The following is a 15,398-nucleotide window of genomic DNA, read 5'->3' as shown; positions in this document are numbered from 1 at the left end:
GGGGAGAGCGCGCCCAGGTCCGAGCATGCGCACGCGAGGTCAGAAGGGAGCGGTCCGCCCCGCCCCCTCCCCTCCGGGCCGACGGCTGCTGGTGTGCAGGCGCACTCCCTCTTCAGCACGGTGGTTGTTGGTGCGCAGGCGCACTCCCCCCCAGTTGGGCAGCGGTTGGTGCGCAGGCGCGCTGCCTGCTGTGTTGTCAGCCGGAGAGCTAGCTAGCTGGCGGGCGAGTGAGTGAGCCGAGCCGAGGGAAGCGGCGGATCCCCTTCCCCACCTTCTCCCTCACCTCCCCCCGTCCCCCCCAACCGCGACCATGGCGGCTCCCTTAGCGCAGTTCGACGAGGACTGGCAGGATTTCAACGAGTTCAGAGCGCCGGCGGCCACTTACCAGCTGGACCAGGTGAACTCCAACGGCGTCGTGGGGACCGGCGGCGGCAGCGGAACGGCCGGCGGCAGGGCGCTGGAGCACAGCCTGGAGGATTTCTCCGAGCTGGACAATTTCTCCGGGGAGATCGTGAGCTTCAAGTCGATGGAGGACCTGGTCAACGACTTCGACGAGAAGCTGACGGTGTGCTTTCGGAATTACAACACCAACACGGAGAACATCGCCCCGGTCAAGCTCATCTCCGAGGAAAGCATCATGAGAGAGGACGAGTGAGTAGCTTCAGGGAAAGGGGTGGTCGGTGGGGGGAAGAAAGGGGGGGGATACGGGGCAGGTCCCTCTCTCTGTACCCCTCCCTGTGTTAGGGTCCAGGTCGGCTCTAAACGCAGCTTCCAGGCCCTGGAAACTTTGTCCCGTTGACACTTGAGGTCTGCCCGCTGCTGTGTCATGTCCCAGTGCGCCAAAGCGTTGACAGTTCACAGCCTCACGTTTGCCTTTCGCTCTCTGCAGTTCCTCTCTCATTCTCGCCTTTTTTTTGTTTCCTCTCTGTTGCAACCGGATCCACATTTTTCTTGTGTGCATTTCAGATTTCTAACAGGCATTGTGGGCTTCCCGTCCCTTTAAAATTCCTCCATTGTATGACCTTTGTGCATTTGTTTGACTGCACCCTGGTCGCTGCAGCTCCAAACTTTTATGCAAAAAAAAAGCATTAATCAATCCGGAACACACAAGAGTTCAATGCCGGTGCTGCAGACGTTTGAAAGAGTTTGCATAACACGCAGCCACAGCTGACCGTTTTATTTGTATCGATATATAAGGGAGAGTCTGTTGTGCTTTGATCTTTGGGTAAATAGTATGCACCATACTGCAGGCAATTTATGTCCCGGAGTAGCAATGTATTGTCATAATGCTAGCACAGTTAAAATTAAGTGCTTCTAGTTTTACTCTGGAAGTGTCTAATTATAATCAGTTGTGGCTATATGTTATTTGATGGTCATTACGAATTTGGAAAGCCCCATGTATATATTCTCTTCAAAATCAGTAGCCTTGAGTATTCAGAGTAATCTGCAGTCTGAAAGAGAAGGACCTCATATAATTTTCTGTGAATATTGGAATAACCAATAGCAATGTGACGATATTATGCTTAAACTGAACATGCAAGTGTATTAACTACAAAGGCAGCTATCTTTGTCGCTGTGCATTTGCTAGTTAATACACCAAGCTGTTGCTATTTGTCTTGGCTATTTCGGAAGGTGATGGTTGAACTGCCTCTGCAGCAAGTGATCAGTACCCCAGCATCTCCTTTATTTTAAAAGGAGTTACTGATAGTCATGGTGCACTGTGAAGCAAAATATTGGTAGTTGTTAGTGTTGTGGTGAGTTGTCAAAAACATTCAAATTATGAATTGAATTTATTAGCCTATACAGTCATCATTTTCTGATTATTAGTATCTGGGGCTTAGCTTTTTAAAATTTTGTATCTTTAATTTTGCCTTGTTCTGTCCTTGTTTGTAAAATATCTCCATGATTCTAAATATTTGTTATAACGTAAAGGAATTAATAAATTGAGTCCAATGCTTGCTTCAAATGCTATTACCCAAACAACCATAGAATCTCTACAGCGCAGCAGGAGGCCATTTGGCCCATCGAGTCTGCACCAACGATAGTACCATTCCAGCCCACATATTTACTTTGCTAGTCCCACTGAAATAATGGGGCAATTTAGCATGGCCAATCCAGCCGAACATACAGATATTTAATATAATTAAATGTCATCTCAAATCATCCAAGGAACTCCTAAATTGTGTATTTTTATAAAGTTGGTGGATTTTCTATGATTCTCCTGGTTTATTATGGTTTTCCATTTGCTCTTCTCCCTCTTCATTTCTGTTTCTTGCATAAATTTGTTTTTTTTCTACTCCTCGCCATCTTCTGTATCTCCTTTTTGTCTGATTGTTACATCTTGCACAATCTCTTTTTTCATTAAATTGTTCTTGCTTATTTATTCAATTTTTATCTTAGAATTATTTTTCAAAGGTGCAGATGGTGGCCAATGTGTATTTGGTCATAGGTGAGGGAGGATTGGCTGTGTTTACTAATTTTCAAGCCATCTCAGGAATTGTCAGTTTAAGTTTTTTGACATTAGACTTCCATATCCCTTTTTCTCTCAGGTCTTCTATTTTTAATGATTTTTTTACTCCTTCGCATCTCTTAGTTACTTCTAGTCTATCTTATCGAAAGATCTGTGAGTAGAATGCAAACACCAGAAAATTGAAAAATAAGTAATTTCAATGTAAATACAAAACTTAAGATCAAGAATCGCAGATGTGCAGGTCTGAAACAAAATTGGTTTACTAGACTAACACCAGGAATGGGCGGGTTGCCTTATGAGGGAAGATTGGAGAGGTTAGGTTTCTATCCACTAGAGTTTAGAAGAGGAAGAGGTGATTTGATTGAAACCTTTAAGATCCTGGGGGAGTATTGACAGGATGGATGTGGAGAGGATGTTTCCTCTTGCCAGAGAATCATTTCAGATGGAGGTGAAAATTTTTTCTCAGGTTATAAGTCTGTGGAACTCCCTTCCTCAAAAGGCAATAGGAGCACTCTTTGAATATTTTTAAGGCAGAGCTAGGTAGCTTCTTCATTAACAAGGAGGTGAAAGGCTATTGGTGTTTGGCAGGAATTTGGGGTTGAGGTTAAAATCAGATCAGCCACGGTCTAATTGAATGGCAGTGCAGGATTTGGGGACTGATTGTGTAAGTCATCAAGATGTTGCTGTCTGTTAAAAGAGCTATCCACCTAGTTGCTTGCAACAATTTGAGACAATCTATATGAACAAAGATAAAGTTTTTCCAATGCTTAAGATGGCATCAACAAACAGCTGCCCCTTTAAAGAGCAGAATGACAAAACCTCCTATTATACATTGCATATAAAGTGCTTTTGAAATGTTGAGATGTAATAAAGTACAACTTAACTGCAAGTCTGTATTTCTTTTCCCTTTTAACTTTCAACCTTTCTTGTCCTTTTGTATTTTGTGGATACTAAAGCTATGATGTTCCTAAACTTTCCTCTCCTCTTCCTTGTAAACTTCAAATATATCATCTACTGTGGCCTTCCTTGAAATTAAGGCTCATGAAAATGCTCAGTCTTTCCCTATTAGTAACTAAATGATGCATAATGAAAACTGTTAAATTAATACACCCCTTTGTGGCAAAATAGAGTATTAACCGATATTCTGTCTCCCTTCACATTTGACCATGTGAATCCACTGACATGGTATAATCTTTAGAATTTGCTCAATCTCAGAGTACTTTACAGGTCGTTATGCATAATGCTCGTTACAGGGATTTTGCTTTAAATGAATCCTTTTAGAACTGAGCTTTTCATTCTCCACCTTGTTTTGAGGTATTACAGTTTGCCTATGAATGTTTACCATTGTATCGTGGGTCCCTGGTGCTATGAGGCAGTAATGCTCACCTCTGTGCCACTGTTGTATTTAAGAGTTCTGTTAGGTTAGCAGGCGTGAAGTTCATATTTAAAATAAATTTATCTGGTAGTTTGCTAATACTGTGATTATAATGCCATCCAAATTAGTTGAACATAATCTGCTTTTTCTGGAGGAACCTGTGAACTAGATGTTAATAGTTAGAACCCTTTTTTTATAATAATGAAGAATTTAGTTTCATGCCATTGGTGTTTTTTTTAAGTAAAGTGATAGTTTCATTACCGGTAAATCTGAAAATTTCAATTGACTGTGACGACAAAAATTTAACTTGCTATATAGTATTATGCCAGTACCTGATAATGAGCAGTTCTTAGCTGCAGTCCTGCACCAGGTTGCCTCAATCTCCTGCGGGTATGAATAAGCAGCAGCAAAATGATGTTATCAGAGGTTGCAGCACAGGTAGCTAGGGAGAGCTTTAGGATTTCCTTTCACTAGGTTCCATTGACAACTTCTATTTTTAGTAAACTTACCGTAGTTTATTAGATTTGCCTAATACCTTGAAGGTGAAAAGATGTTTGAAATCTATTGTGTATTGTTCAGTTGCTATCAAAGAAAAGACAGATTTTACTGACCAGCTACAAATCAAGGTAATAGTTATACTGCAGCTGATGAACTTAGGCTGGTGTTTGAATCATAGAATGCCTATAGTGGAGGAGGAGTCCATTCGGCCCACCAAGTTTGCACTGACCAAAATCCCACCCAGGCCCTATTCCCATAACCCCACATATTTCCCCTCCTAATCCCCAAACACTAGGGTCAATTTAGCATGGCCAATCCACCTAACCCGCACATCATTGGACTGTGGGAGGAAACTGGAGCGTCCGGAGAAAACCCACACAAACATGGAGAATATGCAAGTACCACACAGACAGTGACCTGAGGCTGGAATTGAACCCAGGTCCCTGGCGCTGTGAGGCAGCAGTGCTAACCACTGTGCTGCCCTGAGAGCCCTAGCTCTCCCAAATATTTGCAGATATTTCAGTGTGAATGGAAGTCCTGCTAATATTGATGTACCCATTATGGATCTTGGTCTTAGAAAACAGTTCTTCCTGAGAAATTCTACTTTTTTTCTGTGCTTTGAGCTGTTTGACTGATAAAGGAGTACAGCGTGGGTGCTGCATTGTCGGAGGTGTCACCTTTCATTAACCAAAGCTCCTCAGGTGGACATACAAGATCCCATGGCACAATTTGAAGAACAGTGGGGAACTCCTTCCTGCTGTCCTGGTCATTATCTTATTGCTGTTTATGGGACTTCATGGTGTACAAATTGACTGCTGAATTTCTTGCATTTTAACAGCATCCATACTTCAAAAAGTACGTAATTAGTTGTAAAAGTCATCCTGAGGATGTGAAAGGTGCTACCTAAATGCAAGTCCTTCTTCCTCTTTTCCCCAGTCAACAGTCAAACCCTGGCGATTGTAGGTCTGATACTTGCCACAAATCACTTTTCATCATAGTCAAAGCACCAGAAATTGACCCAAAAGTACATTGAGCATTTAAATGAGGTATCTGGTCCTAATCTGTCACTGCAGAGCACTAATTGTGAGAATCCATCCATTGTTGCATTGAGTTCACATGGCAACAGTGTAACTCCAGCCCCATGTCTTTGTTTTTGCTAAATCTCTCCACTTCTGTCCATCTTAGAAGCTTTTCCAGAACTCATAATTGACCAAATTTATAATGTGTTCTTCCTGCTCCACCTCTCCCTGCAAAATGCTGTAAGATATCTTTTTATGTTGAGTGTGCAATATAAGTACAAGTTGTATTATTTGAAGCTATCATTTTGCATCAAGTTAATTATCACTTCTTCAACTGACCCTTATAAATTTATACTTTTTGCTCACGAGGTGAATTGAAGGAGAAAAGTGACAATTAATGACCTAGTGGTACCTTGTGGTACCAAAATGCCAGAAATTTCTCTGTTTCTTCTCTGCAAGAAAGTAAACTTGAGACTTCAAGATGAAGCATCACATAAGGATGGAGCAGGAAGTAATATGGCATGGTATGGTGAAGAGCCAAGAAATGCTACTGCAGCATCAAATGTACCCAACTGCTTTGGCATGTTTTGTTTAGATTTGCATTAACAGAAATTTGCAAGCTGGCAGCCACCTGTTTTTTTTCGATTACAGTTGTTATTTAGTGAATGTAAATCCCCAAAGTTGAGCCAATAACCTCACCATTTGCTGAGTTTTAGGTGATTAGCCTGCCACCTAGTCTGTCGAGGGGACAGCCCTTATGTTTTTTTCACAAGTGTACTGAGGCCCCAGTATGGAGGTTGACTGCACAGGGGCCCTGGTGTATCTTGAATTTGTTTAACAAGGACTACTCTCGTTGTGGTAAAAAGAAAAAAATAGGACCAAGGTAAGATCATTCAGCCCTTCAAGCCTGCTCAACTTTTCAATATGGGTGGCAGAGTGGCATAATGGTTAGCACTGCTGTCTCTCAGCTCCAGGGACCTCCAATCAATCCTGGCCTTGGGTGACTATGTGGAGTTTGCACACTCTCTCCGTGTCAGTGTGGGTTTCTCCTGCGTGTTCTGGTTTCCGCCCACAATCCAAGGATGTATAGGTTAGATGCAATTAGCCATGGTAAATGTATGGGGTTATAGGGTTAAGGTCGGGGAGAGGGCCTGGGTATGATACTCTATCAAAGAGTCGGTGCAGTCTTGATGGGCTGAATGGCCTCTTCTGCACTGTAGGAATTCTATGAACATGATCATGTCTGATCCTCTATTTCAATTTCCCCTTACTCCATGACACCTTTAGAGTCTAGAAATCCATCTACTTCCTCAACTTTATTCAGTGGATGGTCTCTACAACTTCTTTGGCAGGGAATTCCACAGCTTCACCACCCTCTGAGTGAAGAAGTTTCTCCTTATTTCAGTTTGAGATGGCCTACTCCATATCCTGAGACAGTTAACCCTTGTTCTAGACATCCAGCCAGAGGAAACATTATCACTACATCCAGTCTGTCCAGCTCTATCAGAATTTTATACATTTCAAGGAGATCCCCTCTCATTCTTCTAAACTCCAGGGAACACAAGTCTAGTCGACACAATCTCTCCTCATACAACAAACTTGCCATCCCAGGAATCAGTCTGGTGAACCTTCATTGCGTTCACTGTATGGCAAGTATATCCTTTCCTAGGTAAGGAAGCCAAAACTGCACACACTATTCCAAATTTGGTCTCCCGAAAGTCATATACAACTGCAATAAGACATCCTTGCTCCTGTACTCATCCTCTTGCGATGAAGGCCAACATCCATTTGCATTCTTAACTGCTTGCTGCAATTGCATGCTTGCTTTCAGTGTTTGTTGTACAAGGATCATAGAATTGCTACCGTGCAGGAGGAGGCCATTTGGCCCATCAAGCCTGCACGTTCTCTCCATGTCCTCCCACAATCTGAAAAATGTGCTGGTTTGGTGCATTAACCATGGTAAATTCTCCCTCAGTGTACCCAAACAGGTGCCAGAGTGTGGCGACTAGGGGATTTTCACAGTGACTTCATTGCACTGATAATGTAAGTCTACTTGTGACAATAATGAATTTTTAAAAGATGCCATCTGCTGTGGTGGGATTCAAACTCTGGCACCCAGAGCATTGCTCTGGATTATTAGTCCAGTGATAATACCACTGCCTCCCCATAATCTATTTCTGGAGATGTGTTTTGCTGGATAAGACACTCAATGATTTAAAACACACAAAGTAATCAAATTGATTGATAACTGGCCAACAACATGATACCTTCTCCAGGTTTTGGAATAGCATGATTTTTGCCATGTGCCACACCTTTGAGAGTGAGTTTGAATTGATGAATTTGAACTGAGTCATCCAAGCATGAACACAGAGCCAAGTTGTTTTGGTGTAACATTGTCATATATTGCCACATCTCTGGTCCCTTAATGTTTTCTCTAATTCTATGATTTTGAAGAAATAGGACTGCTCTGCCCTGTATGTTGCTGGTGTTGTATTTTACAGGTTATAGGAGATGAATTTCATTTTATTTTCTAATTAGAATGTGGTATGAGGGGAAAAAAAGATTGAGACTTAATTCTACTTTCTTAAAATCCTATTTAAAAAATTAGTTGATTGTGATGCAAGAATAATACTACAAGGCCTTCACTATTGCAGTCATTAGTATTCAGAGCAGTATTTTCATTAAAAAAAAAGTACTTGAGGTCTTTCGTTGTAAGACTGGGTATCTATGAAATTAAGTTCAGGAGCCAGGACTTCCCCATGATTTATTCTGAGCAGTAAAATGGATTTGTGAAATTCCATTTAGCTTCCCAATACTTATTTGTAATGTAGCTGTTCTATACTTTCACAGCTTAACATCCTGTTACAACTTTTCTTCCTTGACACCAAAATCCCATGTTTTAAGAGCCATATTGACACACATCTGGTTATGCTGTATTGCAAAATCTTTCTGATTACTGTGTCTTGTCTTAGGAACTACTTGTTTTTCATGGGAAGTATGCTTTTTGTAAACATTTGGAATTATCATTGCACACAATATAGATTAAACAACAGCTTTGCCTGTCTAAGACTAGATTGTTTTCTTCAAGTGACAAATATAAATATATTCAAGCTATTCAGCTTGATTCCCATTGTTCATAAATCCAGGGTCCAGCTGGCGGCACCATTTTGGTGGCTGAACCTGCTCATCTTTGAAGTCACTTTCATTGTTCATGTAAATTGTAGCCAGCATGATATGTATAGAGTAAGCAAAATACTGTGGATGGTTTATGAAAGGAGAACAGAAGACATTGGAAAAACTCATCAGATCTGCCATCATCTATCAGGAGAGAAACAAGAGTTAATGTTACGAGTCATAGACTCTTCAGCAGAATGAAAATTATATGTATAGTACTTTGGGGCTGCATTAATTCACCTGATGCCATTGTAAGCTTTTAAATTATTGTAAGAAAATCTTAGGTTTTCTGTGATAGTTTTGAAGCATCGAAATACTGTGCTATCTTATCAGTTACAATCATTTTCAAATAACAGATAATGCTCTTATTAAGCTGGTTTCCTTGTGGTTGCTTTCCAGTTTTAATTTGCAAGTAAAATAGCTGTACTTTGAAAGATCTGAAGACGTACAGTTCAGGCGATATAACCTGCAATTGTTTCCTTTTATTGAAAAGTTGTGAAAATCCATTTTCTATTGTTATACATCTTTAATTTAAACACTTTCCAAGCATTCCAGTTTAATGAGACAAACAAGGACAGTAGTTCAATTATTTCTTTATTTAACACTTCTAGTACCGACTCAAACATAAACAGTTGTAACTCATTAACTCTTTACTGAACTTTAACTTTCAACTGTTCAACTGAAACTAGGTACTACCGAGTTAAGAGAACCTTGGCCAAGAAATATCCTCAGTGTAGAATCTACCTTCGTGTTCTCTCTGAAGTCTCCTTCAGGGTACAAGCTTTGTTGCGATGGTTGATCTCTTTTGAGTTATCGCCGCCAAAGAAAGGACTCATGTCTTTTATCCACAATTCTCCACTTGCTTCCGGAAGATTCTCTGTCATCCGGCTAACTATGTCGCCAGAAACCAATCACATGGATCGAACATCTAGTGAAATTACTTTTGAATGAAGCCATTACACTTAGTTAAAGCTGCATAGTCCATATATAGCAGCCATAAATCAGAGCCATGATGTCTCAGTTAATGTAAACAACTTCCCTGATCTGACCAACACAGGAAGCTTCAGATCGCAGCTCCCGGACCAGAGCTTCTTTACAACCTGCATCTGCTTTTAATCTATAAGTTGACCAAAATTCCCAGCATGCTTCACTTTCAGCCAGAGTAGCCATTTTAAAGCCACTGCTGCCCTTATTGTTGTTAAATCATTGTTGTAGCCATTCTTTCTCTATCCACACAGTAGCACAGTGGTTAGCTCTGCTGCTTCACAGCTCCAGGGACCTGTGTTCGATTCCTTGCTTGGGTTGCTGTCTGTGTGGAGTTTGCACATTCTCCTCGTGTCTGCGTGGGTTTCCTCCGGGTGCTCCGGTTTCCCCCCTCAGTCCAAAGATGTGCAGGTTAAGTTGATTGGCCATGCTAAAATTGTTCCTTAGTGTCATGAGATGTGTAGGTTAGAGGGATTAACGGGTAGATATGGAGGTAGGGTCTGGGTGGGATTGTGGTTGGTGCAGACTCGATGGGTCAAACAGCCTCTTTCTGCATTGTAGGGTTTCTATGGTTCACACTGTCTTGAAAAATGAATAATTGAGAGTGACTATCTGGCAGAAATATTGTGTGGGGGTGGGGTGTGCACAAGGATGAAATGGCTAGTGCCAAACTTTAACAGCCAAGTTTGAAAAATTATCTGAACACAAGATTAACGACTAAAAAAACTAGGGTACCTTGTGTATAAATCTTGCTTTTTTAATGGATTTTGCAGCAATGTGTGAAGCATTTTTCCTGCTATGATGCATGAATGAAGAATTAATTGTGACATAATCAAGCAAACATGGCCTATTGCCTATTCATAGTCAATAAGTCTATTGTTTTGCAACATCTGCTTGGTTTGGAAATATTAGACTCCTCTTTGGAAGGCTGTAAATTTCCTTTCCTTAGACTCTAAGCAGGGCCATGCCTTTTAAATAACTGAATTAGTTGAAGATAGCCTTTCCCATGTCTGACTCTACTGTTCATCATATCAGTGAAAAGTACTCTTCTGCCACTTGATTGGTGTTTAAATCAGATTGCAGGGCTTAAATGCATAATATAGATGGACAGTCCGGCACTCAGAATAGTGAGTGAGGTGTAGTGAATTAAAGAGAGAGCTTGGTTTAATGGGCTAATCTTCCTCTTCCAGTGCCTGGAATGAATGTTGAAATTTGCATAGTATTATTCAGAGAAAATCTGTTAGTTTGTGATGTTCCTTGGCAAACATTCTTTCATCACTCAGTTGTATAAGGAATCTCAGTCTTCCCAAACCAGACCAAGCTCGAGTCCTAGTCTAGCCACATGAACACCCACCAATTATGGCACGGTCCATGTGACATAACAGGCTACAATGTGAAGGCATGTAGAATCGTCAGCAACAATACACCCTTTCCTGATTAGCTCAACATATTTTGTGCATGTTTTGAACAAGAGGTCAGCAAGAGGACATCATCTGCCCTAGAAGCCTTGGTCAAACTGGTATCCAAGGTCACCATCACAGATGTCAGATAGGCCTTTTTGAAAGTTAACCCACGTAAAGCGGCTGGCCTGGATGGGATACCTGAATGAGCACACAGATGCTGCGTGAACCAGCTGGTGAGGGTATTCGTAGGCATCTTTAACTTCTCCTTACTGTGATCTGAGTTCCCTAACTGTTTCAAGAAGAAGACCACCATCTCTACACCAAAGAAAAGCCAGGCAGCGTCCGTTAATGACTACCCCCATTGGCTCTGACATCCATCATTATGAAGTGTTTCGAAAGATTAGTCATGGTACACATCAACTCCAGTCTCCCAGATTGCCTGGATCCATTACAGTTTGCCTATTGTCTTAATGGGTCCACAACAGATGTCATCTCCCTGGCCCTACACTCAACCCTGGACAGCAAGGACATGTATGGCAGACTCCTATTTATTGACTATAGCTCAGTCTTCAACTGGATTATCCCAACAAAACTCATCTCCAAACTCTGTGGCCTAGGGCTTGGCTTCTTCCTCTGCGACTAGATCCTAGACTTCCTAATCTACAGACAGCAATCAGTAAGTATAGGCAATGACACCTACTCCACGATTACCCTTAACATCAGTGTCTCGCAAGGATGTGTCTGCAGCCCCTTAGTAATCTACTTATATGCTTACGGCTGTGTGGCCAAATTCCGTTCCAACTCCATTTTCAAGTTTGCTGATGGTACCACCGTAGCGAGTCGTATGTCAAACAGTGACGTGACAGTACAGGAAAGAGAGAATCTGGTGAAATGGTGAGATGACGATCTCTCCCTCAGTGTCAGTAAAATCAGTGAGATAGTCATTGACTTCAGGAAGCATAATGGAGGACATGCCCCTGTCTACATCAATCCTGATGAAGTCGAAATGGCTGAAAGCTTCAAGTTCCTGGGTGTCCAGGTCATTAACAACCTGTTCTGGTCCCTCCACGCTGCTGCTATATTTAAGAAAGCTCACCAATGCCTCTCCTTTCTCAGGAGGCTAAAGAAATTCAGCATGTCCACTATGACTCTCTAATTTTTACAGATGCACCATAGAAAGCATGCTTTTCGATATATCACAGCTTGGAGTGGCTCCTGCTGTGACCAAGACTGCAGGAAACTGTAAAGGATTGTAAATGTAGCCCTGTCCATCACGCAAACCAGCGCCTCGTCCATTGACTCCGTCTAAATTTCTCGCTGCCTCAGAAAAGCAACCAGCATATTCAAGGATTCCATGCATGCCTGATATTCTCTCTTTCACCTTCTTCCATTGTGAAAGATACAAAAGTCTGAGGACACGTACCAATTGACTCAAAAACAGCTTCTTCATTAGACGTTTGAATAGATCTACCATATATTAAGCTGATCTTTCTCTTTACCCTATCTGTGACTGCAACACAATATTCTGCACCTCTTCTTCCCTTCCCTTCTATGCACTCTATGGTGTGTTTTGTCTGTGTTATCCAAGAAATGATACCTTTCACTGCATCCCAATATATGTGACAATAATAAATTAAATCAAATTTGGCTGCTGTAATCGTCTACATAATGGTATCTCCTCTATAGAGAGAGTCAAGCTGCTTCATATGCACTACAGGTTATAGATCTCCAATTGAAGTGTATGGGTAAATTCCATTAGAATGAAACTGGTCCTTTCTTCACCTGTATTGAGAGAGTGTTGGATGACTATAATTGTTCAGGCATGTCAGATAGTTGTTGACTTGTGTTAGGGTTGGCTGGTATGACTGCTTCAATCTAGTCTACAGCAGCTACGTGTATCAGGGAGTAGGCCACCCAGCGCATAAAAGATTTAATGTTAATTCAATCGCTGGGCAGTACAGCACTACAAATGAATGACAATTTTAATATTCTCTATTTCAAATATTAAGTTGTAATTCTTTCAGATTCTACATAAAAGATTGTGTATATTTTAAAAAGCTTAAAATGTATAGTATTTGTATAGTTGAAACCTTGGATTTCTTGAATGTAACCCTATTATGTACATGCAAATAAGTATATAACACGCAGAATTCTTTCTGGGCCATTGAAACTGACTTTATAATTATTCCTCTGCAGTATACAGATGTGACTTTGTTATTTCCTTCACAGCAATTGTAATGCACAATTGTACTTCGTTTAATATTGTATTGGTATATATTACCAAACAAGGGAAAATGCGATGGACAGTGTAGTGTTATAATTATGATTTATGAAATATGCCTGGATCATAAGTTTTGCAATTTGAATTTGGCTACAGTGGGCATGAGGTGTTTCACTTCAGATATGATTCAAATGACCTATGAGGGAACTTTTATCAAACAAAATTTCTTTAAGAATATAGCTAACATTTATCAAAAGAAAATTAGAAATCTTTTATCAATTACAAACAAGGAAAAAAACCCCATAATATTGTATAAACCTTAGCAGCTAAAAACCATTCCAACCTAACAAATCGCATAAAGAAAACCCTTGCCACAGATTTAACACAGAAAATATGAATGCTGACATGATGCTGAAACTTAGTCCTTTCGTTGGATGCTGCAGTTCTCTTAATACACAGACAACTTTGAAGTCAGAACAGCTTCCCAAAATACCTGGGAGAGAGGAAAAAACCCTAGGTATTTGCTAGCAAACTTAGTCCTTTGGTTGGATGCTGCAGTTCTCTTGACATACACACTGACAAGTTTGAAATCAGAACAGCTTCCCAAAACATGAGGGAGCGAGTGGAACAGACACTAGGTACTAGCTTGCAAACCCCTGACAGCAGAATTTTCACTCCAGGAAGGCAAGAAGCCTTGTTTCCAGCTAGTCAGCGGAATTTTCAATACCACGGAGAGAAAATAACAAACTCTGCTTTTCAGCCTGATATCCAAGCACCTTCTAAGCTAAAACTGAAAGTAAGCCGTTGGGCTCCTCTGTGGAGGAACCACCTGACTTTGACAATCTTCCCACAACACTTCAATAAACAAAACCCATTTAAACCATTGAAGCAGCAATAAATGGACTTTTAGCGGACAGCTCGGCAACAATAAAAAAAAGCCAAAGCTGCTTAACTGCAGAGAACATGATTTAGAAAAAGAAATCCGTAAAGCACACTAACGTCACAGCAGACAAATTTAATTATTATTGTTTGGAAAGAACGAGACATGATATTGAAGATTTTTAACATAGGATTGGGATTAAATGCCTTCATTTTAGGGCCATTACTGCTCTGGTCTTTTCAAGTTGCAATTTAGGACCGACCCCATTTTTCTTGTAGGATTGTTCAAGTTAGCTCTTAATATCCTTTCTATTTCTGCAGAAGAAAGAATTCAACTTTTGTTTTACATGAACTAATTCAAGTGAATGTTTGTTCAGCAACATTTTTGACTTTCATATCTGGAGCCGTTTGTAATTGTTTGTGAGGGTATCTTTACCGCTGCAACAGATCGGCCGTCTGTGTAGTTTGAGTTGTTTGTGAGGTGAACATGCAGCAGCTTTTTATGTACTCTGTTTCAACAGTGAAAATACAAATGGGGGCAATTCTCCTAGCCCACTGTGCATTGACCAGATCATTCTATGGTGAAGGGGTGGGAGGAGGGAGGCGGGTCAGATGTATCTCAAGGGAGGCTCAATCATTCTCTGGGGGGTGGTAATGGAGAGGAGGGAGACCCAGTCGTTTTCTGGTGGGGGAAGGGGGAGGTAGGTTAGACAACCAATCATTTTCTGGTTTGGGTGGGAGAGGTGGGGATGGCCGACCCTCCTCTGGTGGAGGGGCGGGAGGCCAGAACGCGCTCTGGTGGTAGTGGGGGAGGCCCGATCATTCTCTTGAGGGGAAGGGGGATGAGGGGAGGGGAAGAGGGCAGGTGGATCTCTGGTGGGGGCATTGGGGAGGGCGGGGGCATAAGGGGAGGCAGGGGCAGTGTGGCACTGCTGCCATTCTGCGGGCGATTGGTGGAGGGGATGGGAGGCAGAGGGTTGCAATCAGTCTAGGTAGTGGGGAGGGGAGGTGGAGGCAGTGGATAAGGGGGACAGTTATGTTGTGGAGGTGGGGTCATCACTCCAGCTATTCATTCCTGGGCCCCTTTTTGCAGCCTGGGAGCAATGTGACAGAGGTGTGCTTTTCAATTTTTTTTTCACTGCGCATGCGCAGTTCAAAGCTTCAATCGGAGCAGCAGCATTTTGGGTGCAATAAGCCCCGCCCACAGCATGATTCAGACTCGCGATTTTTTTTCTCAGGCTAAGTGCATATAGGGGTGCCTGAGAACAGGTTTCCAAGTCGGATCTGAATTGTGCCCAGATTCAGCACTTAGACCACAAAATCAGGCCCTCCCTTTCTAATGTATGAAAGACAATATTCATGTGAGAAAAATTGC

The 15,398-nt window shown here is 41.6% G+C and overlaps 1 protein-coding gene across 3 annotated transcripts in view; it reads left to right on the top strand.

The window, feature by feature from the left end:
* Positions 1 to 199: 199 nt before the first annotated feature.
* Positions 200 to 15,398, top strand: part of LOC145351109 (fasciculation and elongation protein zeta-2-like) — a 128,638-nt gene continuing 113,439 nt past the window's right edge. Inside the window, exon 1 of one of the 3 annotated variants that reach the window (XM_080200738.1) lies at positions 200 to 651. In XM_080200738.1, coding sequence (XP_080056864.1) covers positions 311 to 651 — 341 coding nt within the window. In that variant the 5' untranslated portion in view covers positions 200 to 310. The remainder of the gene's footprint in view (positions 652 to 15,398) is intronic. The other 2 variants (XM_080200737.1, XM_080200739.1) reach the window with 2 other exon arrangements.

Source organism: Carcharhinus amblyrhynchos, chromosome 12, assembly GCF_965287045.1.
Source record: "Carcharhinus amblyrhynchos chromosome 12, sCarAmb.v2.hapA, whole genome shotgun sequence".
Taxonomy (NCBI): domain Eukaryota; kingdom Metazoa; phylum Chordata; class Chondrichthyes; order Carcharhiniformes; family Carcharhinidae; genus Carcharhinus; species Carcharhinus amblyrhynchos.
This window is presented reverse-complemented; position numbering and strand designations above follow the sequence as displayed.